This window comes from Adiantum capillus-veneris, chromosome 7 (assembly GCF_014529385.1).
Source record: "Adiantum capillus-veneris isolate H3 chromosome 7, ASM1452938v2, whole genome shotgun sequence".
NCBI lineage: Eukaryota > Viridiplantae > Streptophyta > Polypodiopsida > Polypodiales > Pteridaceae > Adiantum > Adiantum capillus-veneris.
Window position 1 is genome coordinate 57,121,027 of NC_140937.1, and position 23,456 is coordinate 57,144,482.

At 42.4% G+C, this 23,456-nt stretch overlaps 1 protein-coding gene across 2 annotated transcripts in view; it reads left to right on the top strand.

Annotated features, from left to right (window-relative positions):
- The first annotated feature begins 13,067 nt into the window (after positions 1-13,067).
- The window catches only part of LON2 (lon protease 2), a 95,123-nt gene continuing 84,734 nt past the window's right edge, over positions 13,068-23,456 (top strand). The window contains exons 1-5 of one of the 2 annotated variants that reach the window (XM_086515973.1): positions 13,068-13,567; positions 13,743-13,858; positions 14,077-14,189; positions 14,264-14,363; positions 14,801-14,970. In XM_086515973.1, coding sequence (XP_086372099.1) covers positions 13,752-13,858; positions 14,077-14,189; positions 14,264-14,363; positions 14,801-14,970 — 490 coding nt within the window. In that variant the 5' untranslated portion in view covers positions 13,068-13,567; positions 13,743-13,751. The remainder of the gene's footprint in view (positions 13,568-13,742; positions 13,859-14,076; positions 14,190-14,263; positions 14,364-14,800; positions 14,971-23,456) is intronic. The other variant, XM_086515972.1, reaches the window with a different exon arrangement.

Below are 23,456 nucleotides of genomic sequence, written 5' to 3' on the forward strand. Positions count from 1 at the left end.
TATTCTTTGTGTTTCGTAGTGTGTACACAAATGTGTTGTTGTTGTTAGGATTTGGACCTTCATGAAATCTTTCTCTCATTCACTCTTCAAATCAAGCGCGATCATCAACACAAACAGGCGTTTCTTGTCCATTAGCATTGCCCCTTATCTTTTTTGCATCCATGTTTGCCTGCTTCAATTGTGATTGGTTGCATAATATTCAGTGCATTTGCTTAGTATCAAACATTATATTCAATGCAATTTTTTGTCATAATCACTTGTCTAGGTTTAAAAATCAAGCAGTTCGACTAAGCTAGTTTGACCAAGCTAGGCGTTAGAGATCTTCTCTTAATACCATGGGGAATGCCATCCTAATCATCAATGGTTACTTAGGTTCTTAATCCGATTTAGGCAGCATTGTGTGCAATGTACTAGGGCTTATTAGTGGGCTTAGTCCCTATTGACCTTTAGCTTAAGTAGTATAAAGGGAGTTTACTATTGTGATGAGCCTGGGGAGGGTAACAGTGTTGTATGACCCCCCAAAGTTACAAAATGTAAATGCTGAAAATGAACACACATTTTTTTATAAAAAGAATCAAAGTGCCACAATGTAAAATCTTAAGCGGGAAGAGAAATCTCAGCTTGATTTGGTACTTCACTCACATGTATCACCTATGGTACTAGAGCCCTAGAGGTTCCCAGTGTGGGTGTTTTTCCTTGAAAAGCAAAAAACATAAGGCATACAAAATAAGCACACACATCAAAATTGAATCAATGTGAAAAGATTTTGGGGGGTCAAAGAAAAGGGAATCAGTCATGCGATGATTTCATGAGCAATTCCTTTTATCGTAGTTGAATTAAAAGGTCTTCTAGGTATAGCCTCTAGTCAGCCCTCGGACATGAAATACTTGGCTCTCACGATTAAACAACTTAATTGACCCGAGAAAAGTGAGAAGTTTGCCCATGGTATTAATAGTTGATCTCTAGTGTCTTTCGGCCGTTAAATTAGTGACCCCTGACTTGTTTAGTTTTTTACCTTTACAACTATTTATGCGTTTGATTATATTACAATTTAATGTTTATTGCTGACAAATTGTTTATTATTCTGTTACCAATCAATTTGTCTGCCTACAACTGCATATGCTTTTTAATTGTATATGAGAATGCAATTATTGTACCAATTTTGTTTGATTTTGCAGTGACTGAAGAAGGGTAAGGACATTAATCTCAAATGCTCTTACACCTCGACGAACGAGCTTCAACTCAATAGCTTTCGAGGATGGAATCTACATCAGGAAGGGGAGCATGTTAACCCTCATGCACATTCCTATCACCTACGACAGACGTCATATTATTTATTTGGTAGAGTCAGGTACCGGGCTTGTCGGTCCAATAGGAAAAGGGTAAGAGTGATCGCCGATGAGAGGTGCACTCTAACTGGAATATTCAGGGGTTAGTTGGCTAAGAATGGGTACCCAAGTGTAAATGGGCGAGCTCATATAAAAGTCACCTAAACCTAAAAATCATTCATTCTCTCATTTGTGCAATTGAAGAGTGCTCTTGCTCCATCTCCATCTTCTTCTTCATCTCCTTCTGTGTGTGTGTGTATGCGAGAGAGAGAGAGAGAGAGAGAGAGAGAGAGAGAGAGAGAGAGAGAGAGAGAGAGAGTGATCGAGCATTGCGACGGCACGACAACGACGAGGCGATTGAGCGCGGCACGGCGGTAGCTCCCTCTTCTTCGCGGCAAGGAATCCTCCATGAAGGCGAGCGTAGGGTAGTGAGTGACACATGCTTGCTCTCTTGAGCTTGCTAGATTAGTATGGTTATGTGCTTTTGCAGCCATTTGTGTCTCGCACACAGTGTAGGCCAAGTCCCTTGCTTTGACACATGCAACAGATGCGCACACTAATTGCTCATGTTGGCATCCTATTGGCTCCTGCAAATCTTAGCCAATGACAATCTAGCAGCATAATTGCTAGCCTTGTGACATGTGTACCCCTTTCCCCTTTTAAGAGAGCTTTAGGTAATTAAATAATTCAATCAAACTCTCATTGGACCTCTTAGTCTTCTGGCTAGTAGGAATCAGGAAAGCCAATGAGCTGCAGAATGCTCATTAGACCCCTTGGTAGACTGTCCAATAGTCTTTTAGGGAGCTTAATTACTATTGGTTCTTAGCATTTTTAAATTGATTAAACAAAATTTACTCTAGCCTAATTCTCATTGGTCCACCTCTATGGCCATCCAATAGGATTTGAGGGGATGTTGGGGCAACTGGCCTAGGAGCTGGACATGTGTCCAATATTCCCTTTGTGTAAAGGGGGAGCCTTGGAGTGTGTGTGTGTTTCTCTCTCATCCCCTACAATAAGGGCTCGCCCCTCCTTCCTAGGGATGTGGGAAGACTTTTTAGTCTTCCCATGACCATCCAATTTCTCCTTGCTTTGGCCATTGGATAAAATATTTAACTTTTGGAATGTTAGCCTATGGAAGTCTTAATGGAGTTGAAGCATTGAAGCACATTGCTCTTTTGCGGGCTATCCCCCTTTCGATCCTTATTTTCCCTCCTTTGGATCCCTGATAGAGACCGGTCTGGTAGCCTTACCCATATTCTAGCTTTTACTCCCCTGGTACTTTTCCATATTAAATGATCAGTTTAACGTGAGAAAATCATCTGAGAGTATTAGATATTAGTTTTAATGACATTACCTCTCTCTTGAAATCATTGTCGTCCTTTACTATGAGGTAGAGAAGATAAAGCCTAGTCATTAGTACGTTCGCTAGTGGGAAGAGGATCCCTATTTTACCCTACGACATCGTCCCAGAATGGATGGCTAGTCCATTTGGTGTTTGAGAGCGTTAGCTGCCGCAAGCATGTCTACACATTAGTCCGTATCAATCTTTCATAGTAGAGTGACACTCTCTACTTGGTGTTCAAGAGACGTCTTCTCCACAAACATGATCCTAAGCATGCATACTCATTAACATGTGCGCACAATAAAGAAAAAAGAATCGGATAAGACAAAAACTTTGTTCATTTATATATATTTACATTTGCTTACTCTAGGGAATCATTGTAAGCATTGACAAGGTTTAGGTTATCCTTTAGTTGTGTGCCTTGTATCCATCTAGCATCTTCAAAAGGATAATTTTTAAACTTGATAAGATATCGTCGGATAGTCTTACCGCCTTGTAATACCTTGTCTTCGTGTCGGAGAATGGACTCGAGCTGCAACACCTCTTCTTGGTCCTCGATCTCCGGTGGGTCTTCAATAATTGCTCTTTGAGGTGGCTCTCCTTTGTAAGGCTTTAGTAGGCTCACATGGAAAGCATTGTGTATGAGCCAATGTTGGGCAACTTGAGTTGATAGGTTATTTCATTGATTGGCCTAAAAATCTGAAAGGGGCCATAGTACCTTTTTGCTAATTTAGCATAGTACTTTTGGTGTCCTATAGGATTCTTGCCCGTCATGTGCCTTAATCGAGCCTTGGGAAACTTGAGCAAGACCCAATCATTTTGTTTAAAGGCTAGGGCTCTTTTGTGCTTATCAACAACAGCCTTTTGCCTTTGCTGAGAGATGGATATAGCATCCTTAATCTTTTGGAAAGATTCTTGCAGGTTTCGGCTATATTCATCTGCAGGGAAGATCTTCCCATGTACCTTGAGTAGCTGGGGACTTTTTAATCTTCCCTCTATCACCTCAAAAGGTGCTTTTCACGTGGAAGTATTCACAGTGTTATTGTAAGCATACTCCACTAAGAGTAAGTACTTCTCCCGTTGGGACTTTTGATCTACTTCTGTGACATAAGCTTTTAGTAGATCAAGAATTGTTAGGTTAGCTATTTCACTTTGGCCATCCGTTTGGGGATGATACGCCGAAGAGAAGTTTAGGCGTGTACCTAAATTCTCAAAGAGACCCTTCTAGAAATTACTGGTCATTTTAGGATCTCTATTCGACACTATGGACATTGGCAAGCCGTGGTACTTGAAGATTTGTCATATAAAGAGGGTTGCCATTTGATGGGCTTTGATAGTCTTTTTGACAGGTATGAAATGTGCTTGTTTGCTAATCCTGTCTACTATCGTCCATATTCCTGTATTCCCATGGATAGACTTGGGCAATCCAAAGATAAAATCCATGATATGGTCTCCCACGGTGAGTTAGGGATTGGCAAAGATTGAAGCAATCCAGGTTGCTTCCCTCTATCAAACTTCGTCTTTTGGCATACCACACATTTTGAAACATACTCTTGTATGTTTTCTTTCATGGCAGGCCAATAGAAATATGTTTCTATCTCTTTTAGGCTAGACTCAATCCCTCTATGCCCTGCATAAGGAGGAGCATGAGATTCATACATTACTTTCTCACGTAGTGAGTTAATAACGCATAGTCTATTGCTATAGAGAAGATAACCATCTTGTAGGATAAATGGTTCTTCTTCTTCCCTAGTGCAAGGGCTGAAATCACATCTCTAAAATCGAGATCAATAGCATACTCATCTATCATAGAAGATAGATCATTGTGAGTTGCTATGGATACCGCATTCACTCTTTGTCGTCTTGAGAGTGCATCGGCTACTTGATTATTCATGCCAACAATGTGAGCAATATGAAAATGAAACTGCAAAAGGAAATTTGCCCACCTCATTTGTTTGTCGAAGAGCTTGGTCTGCGTCATGAAGTACTTAAGGCTTTGGTGATTCGTTTGCAGAATGAAAGGAGTCCACAATAAGTAGTGCTTCCACGAGTTTATAGCATGTAGAACTGCTAAGAGTTCCTTCTCATTAATGCCTAGAGCTTGCTCAACAGGGTCGAGCCTTCTACTTTCATAGGCTATGGTGTTCCCTTCTTGGAGCAAAACAGTTCCTAGGCAATCACCACAGGCGTCGCATTGGACCCCAAATGGCTTGGAGAGATCCGATAGTGTAAGCACATGTTGAGAGATAAGTTTTTCTTTAAGCTTTTTGAAAGGATTGTTCTCCTTTGTGGACCATATATACCTAACATTTTTCTTTGTTAGGTCATGTAATGGTCGCGCGATTTGTGAGAAAGTTTCTATGAAGTGTCTATAGTATGCTCACATACCTATAAAGCTTCTTAGTTCATGCAGATTCCTTGGATTAGGCCATCCTTTTATTACCTCTAGCTTTGATGGATCCATTTGGATGCCATCTTGAGAGATAATGTGACCTAAATATTGAATCTTTGTAAGAAAAATTCACTTTTCTTTCGACTAATATAAAGTTTATTCTCTCGTAAAACTTGAAATATTACCTGGAGGTATTGCTTGTGTTCGTCTAATGAATTAGAGTAGATGACTATATCATCAAAGAACACTCCAGTAAAGGTTCAGTGAGGCCTGAATAGCTTCTCCATCAAACGGTTAAATGTGGATGGTGTATTGGTCAAGCCAAAAGGCATGACAATGTACTCGTAAAGACCAAACGTAGTGCAAAATGTGGTCTTTACAATGTCTTGATGAACTATCTTTATTTGATGGTAGCCACTTTTTAGATCAATCCTACTGAAGTAGGTTGACCCTTGTAAATTATCAAATAGGTCTTCTACCCGTGGAACAGGAAACCTATTCTTGATAGTGATCCTATTTAGTGCTCTATAGTCGAAACACATACGATATGTGCCATCTTTCTTTTGCACTAATAACATTGGTGAACAAAATGGACATGAGCTACGCCTAACCATGCCTTTCTCAACTAACTCATGCACTTGCCGGATAATCTCCTCTTGTTGAGCTTGGGAAACTCTACAAGGAGGTTTATTAGGCGATGAACTTCCTAGAAGAAGTTCAATTGCATGGTCGTCATTGCCTCACTTGGGAGGTAGTTCACAAGGGACGCCGTCAATAAAAACATCTTGGAACCTCTTGAGGAAGTTGGATAACTCTAATTCCTTTTGATTATTTATATTTTCTTTTGCTAAAGCATTAGGTTCATTTTGAGAATCTTTAACAAAAATCATGTACACAAAAATAGAGCTCTTTATTGACTTATTGAAAGCTTGCTTATGTACAAGAGGTATGGTACTACCCAAGTCCTTAGCATCTATGTACATATCTTTTTCCCTAAACCTAAAGTATATTTGCCTTTCAGGGAATTTAACATTGGCAGCCATGCGATCAAACCATGGTGCCCCTAGGATTACATCCTCGTGCTTGAGAGGAGAGATAAAGAAATCCTCCTTGTCCACATAGCTTTGGACATGGAGCCTCAATTTCCCAATTAAGGGAGTGACTGAGGCTTCTTGCCCCTTGAAATCACCATCGGCAGGTAGGACATCTCCCATCTCATAGGCTTGGATGCCTAGCTTGGTGGCCAACCTTTCCCCAAGCATGGCATAGAGAAGATCCTTTGTGATGAGCATCCTCTTCTTGAATTTCGACCAAGGTAGCTTTAGGAGGCTCATTACGTGCATTCTTGTGGGGCAAGCACGATAGGCATGCCCTTGCTCCCCGTACTTGAAACAATGGTTATATTTTTTATAATGCTCTGGCTCTTCAAGAGAGAGTTTATTTTTGCCTTTATATACTTCCTTCTCCTTAGCTTTGTTGTTGTTGGCGGTGCCTTTGGGAAACTTTTGGACGTTGTCCTTCCCCCTAGGCTCGTTACAATTCTTGTTTTCCGTGGGCTTAAGATTTCTCTCAGTCCCTTGTTGGAAGTTGAATCGTGAAGCCACCATGGTATGGTGGATGACCGCAGATATGGTGCTTGGCCTTTGGGAGTTAACATACTCCACCATATCATGAGTTAAACCAGCACAAAATTGTTGTTTTTGCTCTCCAAAATCCATCTTTTTGAAGACAGTGGCTTTGAGATGTAAATTCCAGAACTTGTTTACATATTTGTGAATAGATTCATAGGGAGAGAGCTTTAAGCTTCGCCATTCGATGAGTACTTTGTCTTTAGCATCGATAGCCAAAAACTGCTTCATGATGGAAGCTCTTAAAGCTTTCCATGTTCGTGGAGCTTCACCGTTTGCCAGTAGGCTAGACCACCATTGCCTGGCGGACTTTTGAAAATGCATGGCTACATGACGTAGCTTAGAGGACTCTGTGAAGCCCTCGTCTCCAAACACCACATCAAATTGTTGGATAAAGGCCAAGACTTTGTCCGTAGGAGGTCCGTAGGACCAAAAGTGTTATTGTAGGTAAGGAAAGATATGTTCTTCCCTCCCTCTTTGAACTTTTTGAGCTTGGACAACCTCTTCTAGGCGGCATAGGATTTCCTATGGCCTCTTCTTTTAGGTGGTTCAAGAGTTGCACCATCACTTTCTTCAGAAGAGGAAGAGTATGAGGAGGATGGAGAAGAGGGTGACCTCTTTCTCGCCTTTTTCTTCCCTTGTTCCTCCTTGTCTGCACCATCACTTTCTTCAAAAGAGGAAGAGGATGAAGAAGATGGAGAAGCCTTTTTCTTCTCTTGTTTGATCTCGTCCCTCTTTGAATTATGGTGATGCCTGGCGGTTAGCAAGATGCCTCACGGTTAGCGGGATGCCTCGCGATTAGCGAGATGGTAAGGTTGCGCAATTTGCACTTAGCGAATATATCCTTTGCAAAGGCTATGTTGGTTAGACAGAGAAAGTCCGCGGGTCGAGATGGAATTGGAAAATTTCTCTGTCTAACCAACAGTCGTGCCAAGATGTTGGTTAGACCCCATCGTGCCAAGAGTCGAGATGGACCAAACCTACATGACATAATATTATTATTTAGTTTAGACTGAATTTCATATCATATTTATGGTTTATGGATGGAGGTCGTGCCTCTTAAACGTGGGAAAAAAAGGTGTTTATGGATTGTAAATATGTCAATGGGATTTCATCTTTATGTTAGTAGAAAAGTATGTGATGGTCTTCTGCGTTTACCGGGTGTTGGAGAGCGTTTTGCCTGCCGTCTTTGTGGAGCCATCTCTGCCAAGGTGGCAGGAGATTCACTTCTTTCTCGTTCTTTTGGTGGGGGCTCTACCATTGAAACTTGGGTTCTCCTTTGGGAAGGAGATGCGTCATCGAGTAGTAGATTTTTGAGCCCTTCGTACGGATCCTCTTCTTCTTCCCTTATTGGAGAGAGTCTCTTTTGGAAGTCTCACTAGGAGGCTTCCTAGGTACTCTCTCTTTTTGGTGGGAGTTTGGAGAATACCATGGGTGCGCAATTGCTGTAGCACTTCACCTTGGAGGGATGGGTTACCCAGGGCTTGTTGAAGCCTAGAAACAAGATAGTTTACAAGCATAGGGGCATCATTAGTTGTTCTTTCATTAGCAAAATCAAAGCTATCAACATTCATTTCAATCTCTTTTCCTTTGTCAATCATACTAGAAAATTTTAGGTGTAAACTTTTACTTGTACTTTGGCACTTCAAGCCCTAGTTGCTACTCCTCTTTACCTTCAAAGATAAGCACTCAAGAATCTATACCCGTGGCTCGAATATTATCAATTGCAAGGAATAGAAGAGAGGGTTCAACAGAGCCAAGATAGCACCGGTTCCTGTCAAGTTTCTAATAGCTCAATAATGGTAAAGCCATAGGCAAGCCCCGTATGACTCCATTATTAAGACCATAGCTCTCGACGGTATCCCCGTTAACTGCATAAAGCAGGCGTGCTTCAAGGATGAAAAATCCCTATTCTACTTACTCTTTTGCAATTAATAACACCAACCATTTGTAGCAAGCTTGAGGACCTCTCTTCTTGAGCAAGAAAAGAGAAACCAATAGCTCTGATACCAAATGTAACATTTAATGCACTAGTAACTTGTGTGTAGCGGAAATAGATAGCATAGTGAGCATTTCATTAAGAACAACTTCCTAATGAGCATAGAGAGAGTACTTAATTTGAGAAAGCAACATAACGATTTATACCTCTAATTTGGCATTTACAATACTTGAAAAGAGAGTGAAATAGAACAATTGTTGAGGAGTGGATTTACTTGGAGCTGGTCCCCCCTCCATAAAGGCTTTGTATTATAGCTTCTCCCATCAAAAGGGACTTTTGTACAATACAATTATTGTGTTCCTTGACAAATGTCATTGTGTATCAACTCTAAGGGCTCACTTCCTCTATAGCCACTTGCTTTGTGAGAACTTTGCATTTGTTTACTATATAAGCAATGCTCATACACCTTAAAGGTAGAATAATCAAGACCCGGTAAATAACCCAAATGAGACAATGCTTTCATTCCCTTTTCACTGATATGACCTAGCCAGCAATGCCACAAAGAGGTATTTGGTTGGTTGGCTATACATATAACATTGTTCTTAATTCTAGAAACATATAGAATGTAAAGAGTTCCATGTTTGAAACCCTTTGCCACAGTCAAAGACCCTTTCAAAACTTCCAGGAAGCATCTCCAAAATAGGTATGCTAACCCTCATCACCAGTGCTAATCAAAAATTTTGCCAACTTTGGAATGTGTTTCACATTCTTCAAAGTAAAATTACGACCATTAGCAAAGCACAATTGCACATCTCCAATGCCCACCATGTCACACACATAATTGTTTCCAAGAGAGACCACACCTTTCCTTGAAGCATCATAAGTAGAAAACGATTCTCTACATAGAGTAACATGAAATGATGCATCATAAGTAGAAAACCATTTTCTACATAGAGTAACATGAAATAATACACCAAAATCAATGATCCAATTTTGAAAGGTAGTAGTAGAACTTGCAACTAAAACATCCTAGTCAATATGATAAGAACAACACATTGCCGTGTGATTCCATTGCGTTTGCTTCTTCAATATTCATTGAAAAAGCTTTCTATTCAACTTTTGTCTGAACTTTCTTACCTTTAGTTTTCCTTTGTTGTCTCTTCCTTTTAAAACAATCCTTTCGTATATGACCATGTTTATTGCAATGGTAACACTTTATGTCACGACAAGAACGAGATTTGCTTCGTGATCTTCCTCTTTCGATAGATTCCTTTCTTGACTGCGATCTACCATAAACATTAAGAGTGGTATAACCTTTTCTACAGTCATTGTTCTTCCTATTCATCTCTTCAATCAACAAAGAACTAGCCTACCTTCTCCACCGTGAGTTTATTCAATGTCATACTGTTATAAATTGCCGTATGTAAAATATCCCAATTTTTTTAAAATATGGTCAACAGAAATATAGCTTTTAGCCTATCATTAAGAGGAACCTTTTGTGCAATCCACTGGCTAAAAATCACATTGAATTCATTCAAGTGATTTGACATTGAACTTCCTTCTTTCATATGACCCAATAGACTTGTGATGCAACACTAGTCTAATCATAAAGAATGCACAAACACTACCATAAGGCATAAGCATCTCCTTCAACATCTTTCACATCGTAGTACACAACCTTAAACAATGATAACTGAATGGTAGACTCACCGATCTCATCTAGCTCTTCCCATTCTTTCGCATCCATGTTCTCAGGTTTGACACCTTGAAACTTTATGGGCTTAACTTGATTTTTTTGAACCAAGACACTCATGATTTTCTTCTTCCACTAAGAAAAGTTGTTTCCATCAAACTTTTCAATGTTAAGCAAAGCACTATCCAAAGAAGAAGAATCCATAATGGCACTAAATGGCAAGAATAATCCTAGGGGAGAGTTTCTGTTGTAAATTCAATAAAATCTCAACTAGCAAACCCAATAGAAGCTCAAGAGAATGAATGGAAAGATAAAGAGGAACAAAATTGCAAATCCCAAATATCATAAATTATTAATTAAACAATATTTGTCAGTATCTCAACAAGAAGATTCAAGAATCATTGCATCTCTCAATGCATACAAATCATGAACACATATGTCAAGCACCTGTGTCCACTCTATACGTAGCTTATGGTGAGAATAATAGAATAGGAAACTCCAGCAACCTAATCCGCCTTGGACTGGGTAGACCCTACCCCTAGTGTTCGGCTTCAAAAAATCTCGTGCACGACCCTCACAAAAGACTAAGCAATGACACGACTATAGTCTCAAAAATGACAATCTTTTGGAGCAAGGCTAAGAAATGACGAGGACTATCGTACTAGCCAAGATGGTTTCCACAAATGCACACATAGATCGCTCAATAAATAAGCGCATATGTTTTCTTCACAAGCCACGCATAAATTTATGTTATGCATGCTCAAAATCCCTAAGAAAATCAACCATGCATTGAACAAATGAAGTATGAAATAAGCATCCACTTCCAAAAACTCTTCACAAAGCATCTGCAACTTCTAGAACACCGTGTAGGCAGTTAACCACCAATATATCTCAAACCATATAGAATTTGTAAAAAGTTCCTTCTGCAAAGTTGTAGATCACCAAAAAATGTTCAAGAGCAAAGGGAATGGGCATGAAATGGGATGTTTTTAAAGGTCAAAATAGATCTGTCAAAATCTACAGCTATCCGCCAACAACCTGCACGCAGTCTATCAAACATACAACAGAATTGGTGCGAAATTTGAAAGAATGTCGAACTGGAAAGCTGTAGGCCACAATGTTTCTTGTTAAGACAATGGAAACCAAGTTCAAAGTCACCTTTTTACTTAGTTAAATCTTTGTTGTAAAATAGAGCTGGAAATTTTGTAGCTTCACCACATTCTCTGCCACGCCGTTGCAATGATGCAAGGCCTTCACTCCGACTCTAATACTAATTGTTAATGAGTGCGCAATGCGGAAGGGATTAGAGAATAGGGTTTTGTGTGTGTGTGTGTGTGTGTGTGTGAGAGAGAGAGAGAGAGAGAGAGAGAGAGAGAGAGAGAGAGAGAGAGAGAGAGGTTTTGGTGGAGCTTCTTCTCACAGTATGTGTGAGCTCCTTATTGTTCTATATTATTAATAAAAAAGAATGAGATTAGGGTTATTGAACGATTAATCTGTGATAGTATTGGCCTTATGGTCTTTATCCCAAACAAACACAACTTGGAATGAGTGACTCTCAAACCCCTACAAATCTACCACTTGAACCCCTAAAGTGGGGGGTGAAGATAATATAGAGTCTGAAGCAATGATTCTAAGCAACGCAAAAAGATATGCAACTAAGGCTTATAGTCATTATATAGAATGGAAGTCAGCTAAGTTCAAATTTAGCCATTCCTCAGCTATCCTTGTTGAGGAGGCTTCACATGTTCCTTTCTTCCTTTATTACTCTCTCTATTATTCTTTATTCTACCTTGCGAGGATGATCATTGTAGTGCGCTACTACCAATGTTTAAATTTTTACTGCACACATTGTTTTCCCATGAACTAGGCAATTAGTATTATCAAGCTTTAAATGATGTCGAAGACAAAGAGATGATGGTGCACACCACTATTCATGGCAACCTACACAACTGCCAATTTTTGAGAAAAGGTGGTGCCATGTTGCACTTGGTGCTTGAAGGCATTGCACACGTAATACCTCATGATTCAAAATTGAATTTAATTGTGTAGGTACGTCCATGTTAGCCCAAAGACCACAAAAATAGAATTTCATCAAAGCAAAAAATCTCTACATTAGGTTGCTGCTAAAACAAAGGCCACTCCTTGATCATGCAAGGTGGTTTAATTGGCCTTGCATATGGTTTACTCATCTAACAAGGCTTGCACATGGTGAGTTTATAAACTCACCAAATTTTTTTGATATTGCATTCTCACATATACTATAAGTAGACAAATATTTCTAGTTTCCTATTATGGGCTATGTAAAAGCCTTTACTTTATCAAACTATGCAAACTTTTGCACATTCTCAAAAGTTCGTGCGACAAGTCCTTCACTCCTTTATTCTCTCATTCACACGTAAAATGGAGAGTGTGGGTTTTGAAACCCATCTCCGACTACCCCGAGTACACAAGAGTGTGAGCGGCATGTTTTGGAGCATAGATTGTGCACAAGGAAGAAGGGCCATCCTTGGTGCATGCAAATGATGGTTTATCCAATAACGTGAAAATAAGAGCACGAGGGGCTACAATGCACGGGTGCTCTATAACTGAGCTGTCACACAAAATCCTTACAAGCACTAAAAAGGTTTCAAGCGTTTGCAGGTTTCTTTTTCCGAGAATTGGTCAATCTTTGCAGTGCATCACCTTGCATTGGTGGTTTTGACTGGTGATTGAAGGTACGATCGCTTGTTTTGAAATTGCAGAACTGCCTGCGGTTAAAGGCGACCTCAATCCAGTCATTTGCTGTGTAACCCTTGCAAATGCTTGGTGAGACGGGGGTCTATGCTTCTTGGCGGACAGATGAGAAAAGGGCAGGTGGGTTGTCGACTAATTGTTTAATTTTGGGTAATGTAAAGTTGCGTATGTCGCAAAGGCTATTAAACGCTTTCGAACAAGGCGACATCTAAGCCTACATTTATTTGGTGGAGAGAGAGAGAGAGAGAGAGCGCTGATCCGCGGAGCGACCCAAGCGTGTTTGAGACCAGTCTGAGAAGAGAGAGAGAGAGAGAGCAATCCGCAGCTCCAGTTTTACACTTCTAAAGCAGATAACTTCACTAGCGGCAACATGGGTCTTCATCATGTGAGAAAGCAGAGCATATCTGTGGTGGATTTTCCGTTCTCTCATTCGTTCTCGAGGGTCATCACTGCAGGATAACTTATCCTCCACATCAAGCTCATTTTTTCCCATTGCTTTTGATTGATCGCAGGTAGTGTCCTTTCCTTTTTGCTGCCTTTTCTATTGTAAGTAGGTGTGATAGTGTATGAGAATCATAGCGGCTGCTGAGCCGTGCTTGTATGCTGTACATGTCGAGTTCCTAGCTATTGATAGTTCTGCATATGACTGTTTTGTTGATACGCTATCAAATTCTGTATGCTACTTAGCGTTGAAAGATGAGGGAGGTCGTCGAACTCCCTGAGAGATTGGCTATTTTACCTTTTCGAAATCGGGTACTACTACCAGGAGCAATAGTTCAAATTCGCTGCACCTCTCCTGCCAGGTCTGTCGCAAATTACTTGTTCTAGCTTAACCTCTTAGTCGCTTTCTCGTTTCCATGTTTCTGTGGTACTGCTCTACCTCTCTTTGGTCAGACTGTGGGTGTTAGGAATGTTACATGTTCTGAGACCTATGTCTCCACTTACTGCTTGTACCACAAAACAAGTAGTTGTTCTGATTGCCTTTCTGATATAGAGATAGTATCTTTGCTTTGAGTTGCAGTGTAAGATTGGTTGAGCAAGAGCTGTGGCAGAAAGAGGACAAGGGTCTGATTGGTGTGCTACCTGTCAGAGACACTCAAAGCCCACCTCCTACTGTGCAATTGGCTGATTCGGGTATGCAAAAGGCTTCTTTGTTCTCCTGTTGTTAGCTTCTTGTAGGTTTGCTTATTGTGGTACAATCTTTACAGTGTCAGAAGATCGAGATGGGAAAGCAAGCAGTACACTTACTTCGGACTATCAACCACCTATTGGAAAACAGGCCAATGAACCGAGTCATTGGCATTCAAGGTTTTTACGCGTGATTGTAGCTCTTTCTCTTAAGAACTTGTAAATTTCCTTGCTGGCTACAGAGTGGATAATGTTGCTCCAAACATGCAAGTGATTAATCAGGGCAGGCTTCTTTATGCCGTCTCTAAGTTCTATGCTTCTAAACTAGCTGCTGCCTCTCCAAGATTGAAAACTTAGTCTTGAACAGTAACAATGCAAGCTAGGCTTGACAATGGAGCTGTTTTTTAGTTGTATGATTTCTGTTCAGCTCATGAAAGCACTCAGGGAAGTCAATAGGTCTTCTTCATCTATGATTTGTTATTTATGACATTAGGTTTGTTTAGAAGTCTCTTAATTTTGCACTATGGTTGAAAGACCGATTAAACTAGATTTTAGCTTGATGGTTGGCATTTAGCAGAATGCGTTTGTGTTTTTAATTTTTAAGTTTTTTCTTGCAGCGGTGTAGCAGCAAGGGCACTGCATCTTTCAAGAGGGATGGAAAAACCAAGCGGGCGAGTAACCTATACAGTCGTACTCGAAGGATGGTGCAGATTTAGCGTGCAAGAGATGAATGCAAGGGGCCCTTATAATACTGCTCTAGTGGAACAGTTGGACATGACACGAGCTGGTATCTATTGTTTATATCATAATCTCACACACACACACACACACACACACACACACACAGAGAGAGAGAGAGAGAGAGAGAGAGAGAGAGAGAGAGAGAGAGAGAGAGAGAGAGAGAGAGAGAGAGAGAGAGAGGAAATATGAAATGAAATGAAATGATATATTAACGTCTTCAAAAGGCCAAAATGACCTATTAGACCAATCCTTACAAACTAGTAAATCTGATACCATGTCTTGCTACAAAAAAAAGAGATACGAAAATGAATCTAGCAGTGCTACTAGCTGGAACTGTGTGGGGTATGTGTGACCACTGATACAATGGGTGCCCAATACAAGAGGGTGGTATAATGGGTGATGAATCCATCCTCATTTGTACTTTGCGGTATTTTTTTAATCTACCAGTCTCAATCTCAAGCTGGTGTGAAGATGTTTGTATTTGACCAATGGCACACCGTAACACATGAGATAGATGTATATCCATATAGCTGGGTCGAATCACAAACCCATCCCTTGTGAGTTGGAGAAGGTGTTCCCTATAGAAAGCCATCTTCGTGCCCAACTCCTGTGTCGGCTCTCTCCATGTCCTCTTAATGTCCAACTGGGTCAGGTCCTGGCGAATGAGTCTAGTAATCTCCACCCAAATTGTGATGGAGCATCAAGGGAGCACTGGAAGGGAGCCAAGTTGTCCGCCAAGTTGTCCATGTTCAAGGCATGTATCTGGAACCATGATTGTCACGGGACGGGCACCACATGCCATTGGAAAAGAATAGACTGAACAACTTTAAGCACTTCAAATAACAAGTGAACTGAAAGAGATAGAGCACACGCGACACGGAGTTGCGGAATTCCACCCCAGAGAGTACTGGCCCCAAACCTTGGCACCCCTTTCGGTATTTCTTTATATTACTTTAAGCACTTCAAATAACAAGTGAACTGAAAGAGATAGAGCACACGCGACACGGAGTTGCGGAATTCCACCCCAGAGAGTACTGGCCCCAAACCTTGGCACCCCTTTCGGTATTTCTTTATATTGCTTGAACTTAGTACAAGGCCGATACTCCAGACTTTGCACCTTCTCCAAGAAGCATGCCAGAGAATGGCCCAATGGGGCCATACTGAAGATGGAAGCCTGGAATTGTAATGGATCTTATAGGTTGGATTTGGGTGCCTTTGAGAATAGCTTTCGGGACAGGGATATTATATTCTTCTGAGAGACTCATCAGGCCCCTAGACAGATGATTCCACGTGTGACAGGATATAGATGGGAGATAGCTTGCCGGACTAACACATGATCTGAGCATGGGAGCAGAGGATCGGGGGGAGTGGCAGTATTATTAAGAGAGGAGCTACAACCACTTCTACCCATTGTACGAAGAGACGATCATGCTAGATATATGTGGGGGAGGCTGAGAACCGACACAGGCCAATTTTTGTACATTGCCAAATGCTACTTCCCCCGGTACATCAGTCTATTTGGGTCTAGAGGCGAGTCACCTTTCTCAATCCTAGACAACGACATATGGGAGGATGGTGACATCCTCCTTCTAGGGGACTTCAAAGCCTGGACGGGCAATGCTCAAACAATCTTCTATGACACTTCAGAGGAGATGCTTAGAGAATTGGATGTAGGAGATTTGGGGCTTGATAGACATTCACAAGATAGAGAGGAGACAGAGTATGGGAGACATCTCGCGATACTTAATGGCCTACAACGTTAAGTAGGAGATTTGGGGCTTGATAGACATTCACAAGATAGAGAGCAGACAGAGTATGGGCGACTACACATGGTCTTGCGATACTTAATGGCCTACAACGTTTTCCTAGAGTGGCTGGTTTCACATGCTTTCCACACAAGCATGGGGCCAGCACAATTGACTATGTCATGGCACATCCGAGCTTCATTCCATGCATTCAGGATTTCACAGTAGTGCCAAGATCAATGGGTGTAGCAATGGATCATGCTCTCTTGACACTTTGCGTCTCCTTTCAGTACAGTGTAACCCGGGTGTTAGGAGGGAGGACACATACCTGCTATACATTTACACCAGAGACTGACCGTGTTTATAGAGAGGAGATCTATAGTTGTCTATGTACAACAGCCAGGCCAGGACTCTCAGTGGGGGAGATCACCACTTTACTGACTGAGACATTGCATGATGCAACAGCAGAGGCATACCCACACACTCAGCCTAATCAGAGACGCTGCTATGGGACCATGCCTCAGAACCGTTGGTATGACTGTTGACAAGGAGTGTAGAGAGACAAGAGCACAACTTGAGAGAGATCTTCTCCTAGGGGTCATCAATCACAAACAATCTCGGATAGCCTTTAGGCGCCTTCTGCGATGGAAGAAGCGAGCATTCCTTGCTCAAATGGAACGAGACTTATACCTGTTGTTCTTGAGTAGAGACTCAGGAGAGGCATGGTGTTCCTTTCATGAGCACTCCCCTCCCCCAGTGATTACTTCTCCTGATGTGTGGGGTCAGTATGCAACATCCTTATATACGGTCCCTGGACAGATGCCCCTTCCAGATCCTCCAAAGCCATGCCCATCTACGAATACTTTCTTTACCACTTAGATGGTAAAGACGACCAATGAAAGGATGAGGACCAGGAGGGCATATGATCATGATGGTCTAGTAGCAGAGCACTTTATACACGCTAGAGATATGATGGCAGAGGTTCTTGCAGTTCTCTTCAATCGCGTCATGTGTGAGGGTCTACCTGAGACTTGGAGACTGTCTACTATTGTGCCTATCTTCAAGGCAGGCGATCTTACAGAGCCTGGAAACTACCATACTAATACGATTGGACACACATTGGCACGGTTGTATGCATTTATTACTGAGCAGCAGTTGAGCAGATGGGCAGAGAGTGAGGGTATACCTGCTGCGGGACAAGCCGGTTTTAGGAGACTTCTCCACTTTTGACCATATTTTGACACTCAGAGCTATCATTGAGGAGGGTAGGGCACATGGGAGATGGATTTTTTGTAGCTTTGTGAATTTCCGCAAAGCATTTCACATGGTGCCCAGAGCCAGATTAATGCGTAGACTATAGGAGATGGGAGTGCCCATTGAGTTCATGTGGGGGTTCATGGCTCTATATAGATCAATGGTTGGACGTGAACGCACTCCACAGGGAATATCTAATTTAGTTCACTCCACTATTGGAGTGGAACAAGGATGTCCATTGTCTCCTACTCTATTTGGTATGTATATAGATGAGGTTTCTGATTACATTGACAGAGAGGGTGAGAGAGGTGCCTAGCTGGCAGGGACATGGATTCCATTGTTGTTATATGCTGATGATATTGTGTTGATCTCTGACTCACTGGAGGGTATGCAATGACACTTGGATGCATTACATAACTTGGTAGAGGATAGTGGATTGTGTGTAAACCTTGGTACACCGCAGTGGATCAGGAGATCAACACCTACATTCACTTATGGTCAGGAGACTGTGGAGTACACAGATGCATACACTTATCTTGGGGTAGTCTTCACTGGGCCAAAGTTTTCTTTGAAGAGAGCAGCAAAGACCAGACTGACGAGAGCGTATGCAACCTTGGGAGGATTGGAGAGGATGTGTTCGCAGGTTCAATTCCAGGAACCCCAAACAAAGCTCTGGCTCTTTGATACCTTGGTAGCTTCAGCTATGCTCTATGGGGTTCAGGGTTGGGGACCCTCTATGGGTTAGGATGGGTGGAGAGGTATGGATAGGCCCTTGGTATCTATGATCTCTTGGTTGATTACAGCCAAGGCCTTCATGCCACACGAGATCATTAGAGCGGAGTTAGCGGCCTCCCCTATGGAGATAGAGGCGTTTACCAGATCAGTCTCCTTTATGCACAGCTTATGGGATACTACCAGAGGCAAATATGCCATTGTTTCTCTGAAGGCGTACAAAGCGAGTTGCCTCCTTTATGTCGTGAAGATCACATGCTTGATTCCTGGTAGTACAGCACCGAACCGGCCACCCTACAGAGTTAGCTGGGGCTAAAATAAAGAAACAATGAACCAGAACAGATTTCCACATTACGAGGATCGATGATATACTCGACAGACTTTAGAATTCTACTTGCCGAATTGATCTGAAGAGTGATTATTATTATATGTATTGCTCTTGGAGACGTCTACAAGACAACTTTCAGGATGACTTTTTGGATTTTTAGAGAGTACCAATCATTTGTGGGTTTTCCAGACACTGAGAAAGCATGAATTGCTTATAAATGAGAAAAAGAGCGAGTTTTTCTTGCCTGAGATACATTTCTTGAGACACATCGTCTTAGCAGAAGGGGTGCAGATGGATCTGGCCAAAAGTGACAATATCCGCGATTGGCCTGACTTGAAGAATGTTCATGAAGTTAGAAGCTTTTTGGGCTTGTGTTCTTAGTACCGACGGTTCATTCAGAAGTTTGCAGAGATAGCTTTGCCTTTGCACTTATTGACTCAGAAAGGAGTTCCTTTCTCGTGGGGATTGACAGAGGTGATTGCCTTTCAGACACTTAAGGAAAATCGATTACTGGACCAGTGTTGGCTTTGCCAGACGGGCAAAGGCCATTCGAAGTATATTGTGATGCTTGCGGTCGTAGTCTTGGAGCGGTCTTGATGCAAGAAGGCCATGTGATTGCTTATGAAAGCAGAATGTTCTCAAGGCCAGAATTGGTAGCACATATTTATGAGAAAGAGCTATTGGCAGTAATCCATGCTCTTACTTAGTGGCAACATTATCTACTCGGAGCCGATTTCATGGTCTTTACTGATGATTAGAGTCTACGCTACTTCTCGTCACAGAAGCAACTTTCGGAAAAGTAGATGCGGTGGGCTAACTTCTTGTCACAGTTTCACTTTCAGATTGTCAATGTTTAGGGAGAGAAAAACTTAGTGGTAGATGCTTTTGTCTTGGAAGCCCCTCGTCTTGGCTATTTCCGCGATCCACCATAGAAGCTTCGAGGATATGGTTCACTAGTACGCCACCGATCCGGATTTTTCTGATGTGTTTACTCGGATACAAAACGGGGTGATAGTGCCAGGATATTCTATACGGGATGGCTACTTGATGAAGAAAACAATGTTGTGTGTTACACAACTGTTGAGGGAAAAGGTTTTGGCTGAGTGCCATTGTCCACCTTTTACGGGTCACTGTGGCATTGATACCACCTTGAAAGGTGTGGACCTCTATTTTCTTCAGACCGAGAGTCAAGAAGGATGTGGATGACTTTGTTGGCAGTTGTTTCGTATGCCAGAAGGTCAAGTTTGACATGTATAAGACACAAGGATTACTACAGCCCTTACCCATTACACCCACCCCTGGGAAAGTATTGCAATGGATTTCATCTTTGATCTCCCGAAGACACAGAGTGGGCATGATGGCCTTTGGACGGTCATCAACAGATATAGTAAGTAGGCTCACTGCTCTGCAGTAAAGAAGACAGTTAAGCCCGATCCTTTGGCGAAACTGTTTGAATATATGGCATGTTTGAGTCCATTGTTTCGGACAAAGATCCCCGGTCTACTAGTTGTTTTGGATGGCAATCTGGAAGAACATTGGCACGTGGTTGCAGTTCTCGTCCTCGTTCGTAGACAGATGGGCACTTTGAAATAGCCAATTCAATGGTTTTGAATTTGTTGAAGTCTTCTTCTTCGGATAAGAAGACTAAATGGGAAAAGTATTTGCCCTTGGTGGAGTTTGCCTACGACGACACACGGGGAAGGCGCCATTTGAAGTGTTTGAGGCATAGTCACATGGAGACGGGGACGGGTCTCGAGGACGTGACGGGTCTCTGGGACGGGGCTGTGGCAAAACAAGGGAGGGGTATGTCCCGCTCTTAGGAGAGGGGATCTAGCCCAGATGCCGTTGGGATGGGCGTCCAGTGTCCAGGCGGACGTAGTGTGAACACGGCCAGTGTGGCCAACCATTATTATAAAAGGGAGGCCAAGGCCTCATTTGCAGTTATCGGACCCCACTGGCAGAGTGCCAGTGGTTAGCCCGCGAGGCTAGGAGTGCGCGAGGTCACCTCGAGGAGGTGAGGCCGGGTGGTATGGACGCTCGGACTTACAGGTGCACGCCTACGTCCTCAGATGTTGGCCCCAGCACGGGGGAGCTACCGGATGGTGGCTATGGTCGGGTGGTTCATCCGACGTGTGTCTTTAGGAGGTCCGTGTAGCCGGGAGATCCACTCCTTTAGTTCGTTTCATGGTATTAGAGCCGGCTTGGCTACGGAATGGACCGTGTGCACACCTACGGGCTGGTTAGAGTTGGATAATTACCATTTCATGCAATTTTTGATGAATTAACTGTTTAATCAATTATTTTCTTCTCATAAGCTTGTGTGCATGTGAAATTTAATGTGCTGCTCGCTGATTTTTGATAAAATTCAGCAATCTAGCAGGTGCAAGTGCTGAAAATGAGAGGATTTTTGTCAACTTTGTTGATTTTCGATGAAAATCAGTCATTTATTCATTGATTTGCTGATTCTAGACTGCAAATTCAGCGTACTGTATTCTTTTTTAATCTCTCTGTGCGAAGTAGAGAGAGAGAGAGAGAGAGAGAGAGAGAGAGAGAGAGAGAGAGAGAGAGAGAGAGTGAGTTTGGCTCTCTTCTCTGTTACCTCCAAGGTGGATCGAAGAGAGAGAGAGAAGATCCTTGCGCAAAGCAATTGTTGCCAGCGTTACAGGGTGGGTTGTTTTTTTCTAGCGTGGTGCTCAACTGGCAGCCCATCGTGTGTTTGACACACGCGAGCACAAGCTCTCCGAAGTCATGCGTGTGCGCTCTCTCCTTGACTCCACGCGGCATCTGTTCAGGCAGCCAGCGTCGACTTTTTTTTGCACTACCCTTTTCTCCCTTCATACCATTTTATTAAGCGGCCTTATTTTTAAAATTTGGCGAAGTGACTTTTTTTAGGTGTGGCCTGGACACTTAAGTTTTTAATAAGTATGAAACCTGCAGGTTATTAAAACTCACTTACAGAGACTACCAAGTTTGCAGAGAATTGAGTTTTTGGCTTTGCTGCTTCTCTCCCGCCGCTCCTCTCTCTCACCTGCTCGCACTTCCGTGCTCCCACCATCACCTGCTTGCCTTCGGACGTGTACGCCGACGCGTAGCGCTCTTCAGAGTTCAAATTTTCGCGATCGAAAAGTGTAGAAAAGACCCAGTTTCGTGTGAAACTTTCAGTTTTTCACGCACTTTGCCATGGATTCCTCCAACTCGGATGTGCAGCGTGATGATGTGCCAAGTAATGTTCAAATTCCGTTCACGCATGCTCTCTATACATGGATTACGAGTACTTTCCAGAGCTTTGATTAGCATGTTATTGCTCTGGAAAATGCGAACGTTCATATGAACATTCGCTTGGCCTCTCTCGAAGGGGTCGTGCAAGGGCTTAGTTCCCGACTTATTGCTCTGGAAAATACGGCTCAGTTGATGACTGCGCGTATTTTCGAGAGCGAAACCCATTTCCAACAATTGCAGACGCGGATTGCTGCTTTTGGGCATTCATAGGGTGGTCCAATTGCCACGATTCCGTACAAAACTACAAATTTCTCAGGGGAGGAGAAAGAATGTACGGAATTGGCTGTAAATAATTGGCTGCATTAGTGGATCACGTATTTTGACCTCCATGGGGAGCATGATGAACGGAGGATTCAGACGATTCCTCTCTATCTGCGCAGTAAGGTGCTTACCTGGTGGGGCAACATGACAGAGAAGCCTACAACGTGGGCTGATTTCTGTGTGAAATGCAAGAGGGATTTTGCCAAAATGGATCCTTTGAAAGTTTACGCCAAACTGCAGAGTCTTTCGATGAAAGCTCTATCTTTTGATAAGTATACGATAACTTTCAAAGAGGCGCTCACTGTTTGCAAGGTGGATTCTACGCATGCTGTGCACATGTACCTGCTGGGACTACATGAGGATTACCGTTGGGCCTTAATCAAGGATAAAGCCCCGACTGACGTCGAGGATGCAGTCGCAAAGGCCAAGACGTTCCATTTGATAAATGGAGCGAATTATGAGAAGAAAAGAAATGTAGACCATCAATCCGGTGAGGGCGCTTTGAGGAAGCGACCCCAATTCCAACATAAGTCCAAATCACCGTCGAGATCTTCTCAGGAGAAGAAGAAAGCCAAAAATGCTTCAGATGCTGATGCAGTGAAGAAGGGGGCTTGCTTTGGATGTGGCAAGACGGGTCACCAAATCAAGGATTGCCCCAAGAAGAAAAGACATAGAAACCGCAAGGTCGTCCTTCGTTTCAGATTCACGAGATCTCTGATGTCATTCAAGTTGAAATCCATCATTTAGCGCACAGTTCATGCACTAATTGTACTTTTAGCACCAAAGTGTTTGATAAGCACGATCTTCTCCGTTTCCCCTGGAAGATCAATGGTCACGACGTGACCGTACTCCTTGATAATGGAAGCTCACACAATTTTGTGGATTGGTGCAGAAACTGAACCTGCGGACGCGGGACAATGACCATGAGTATCA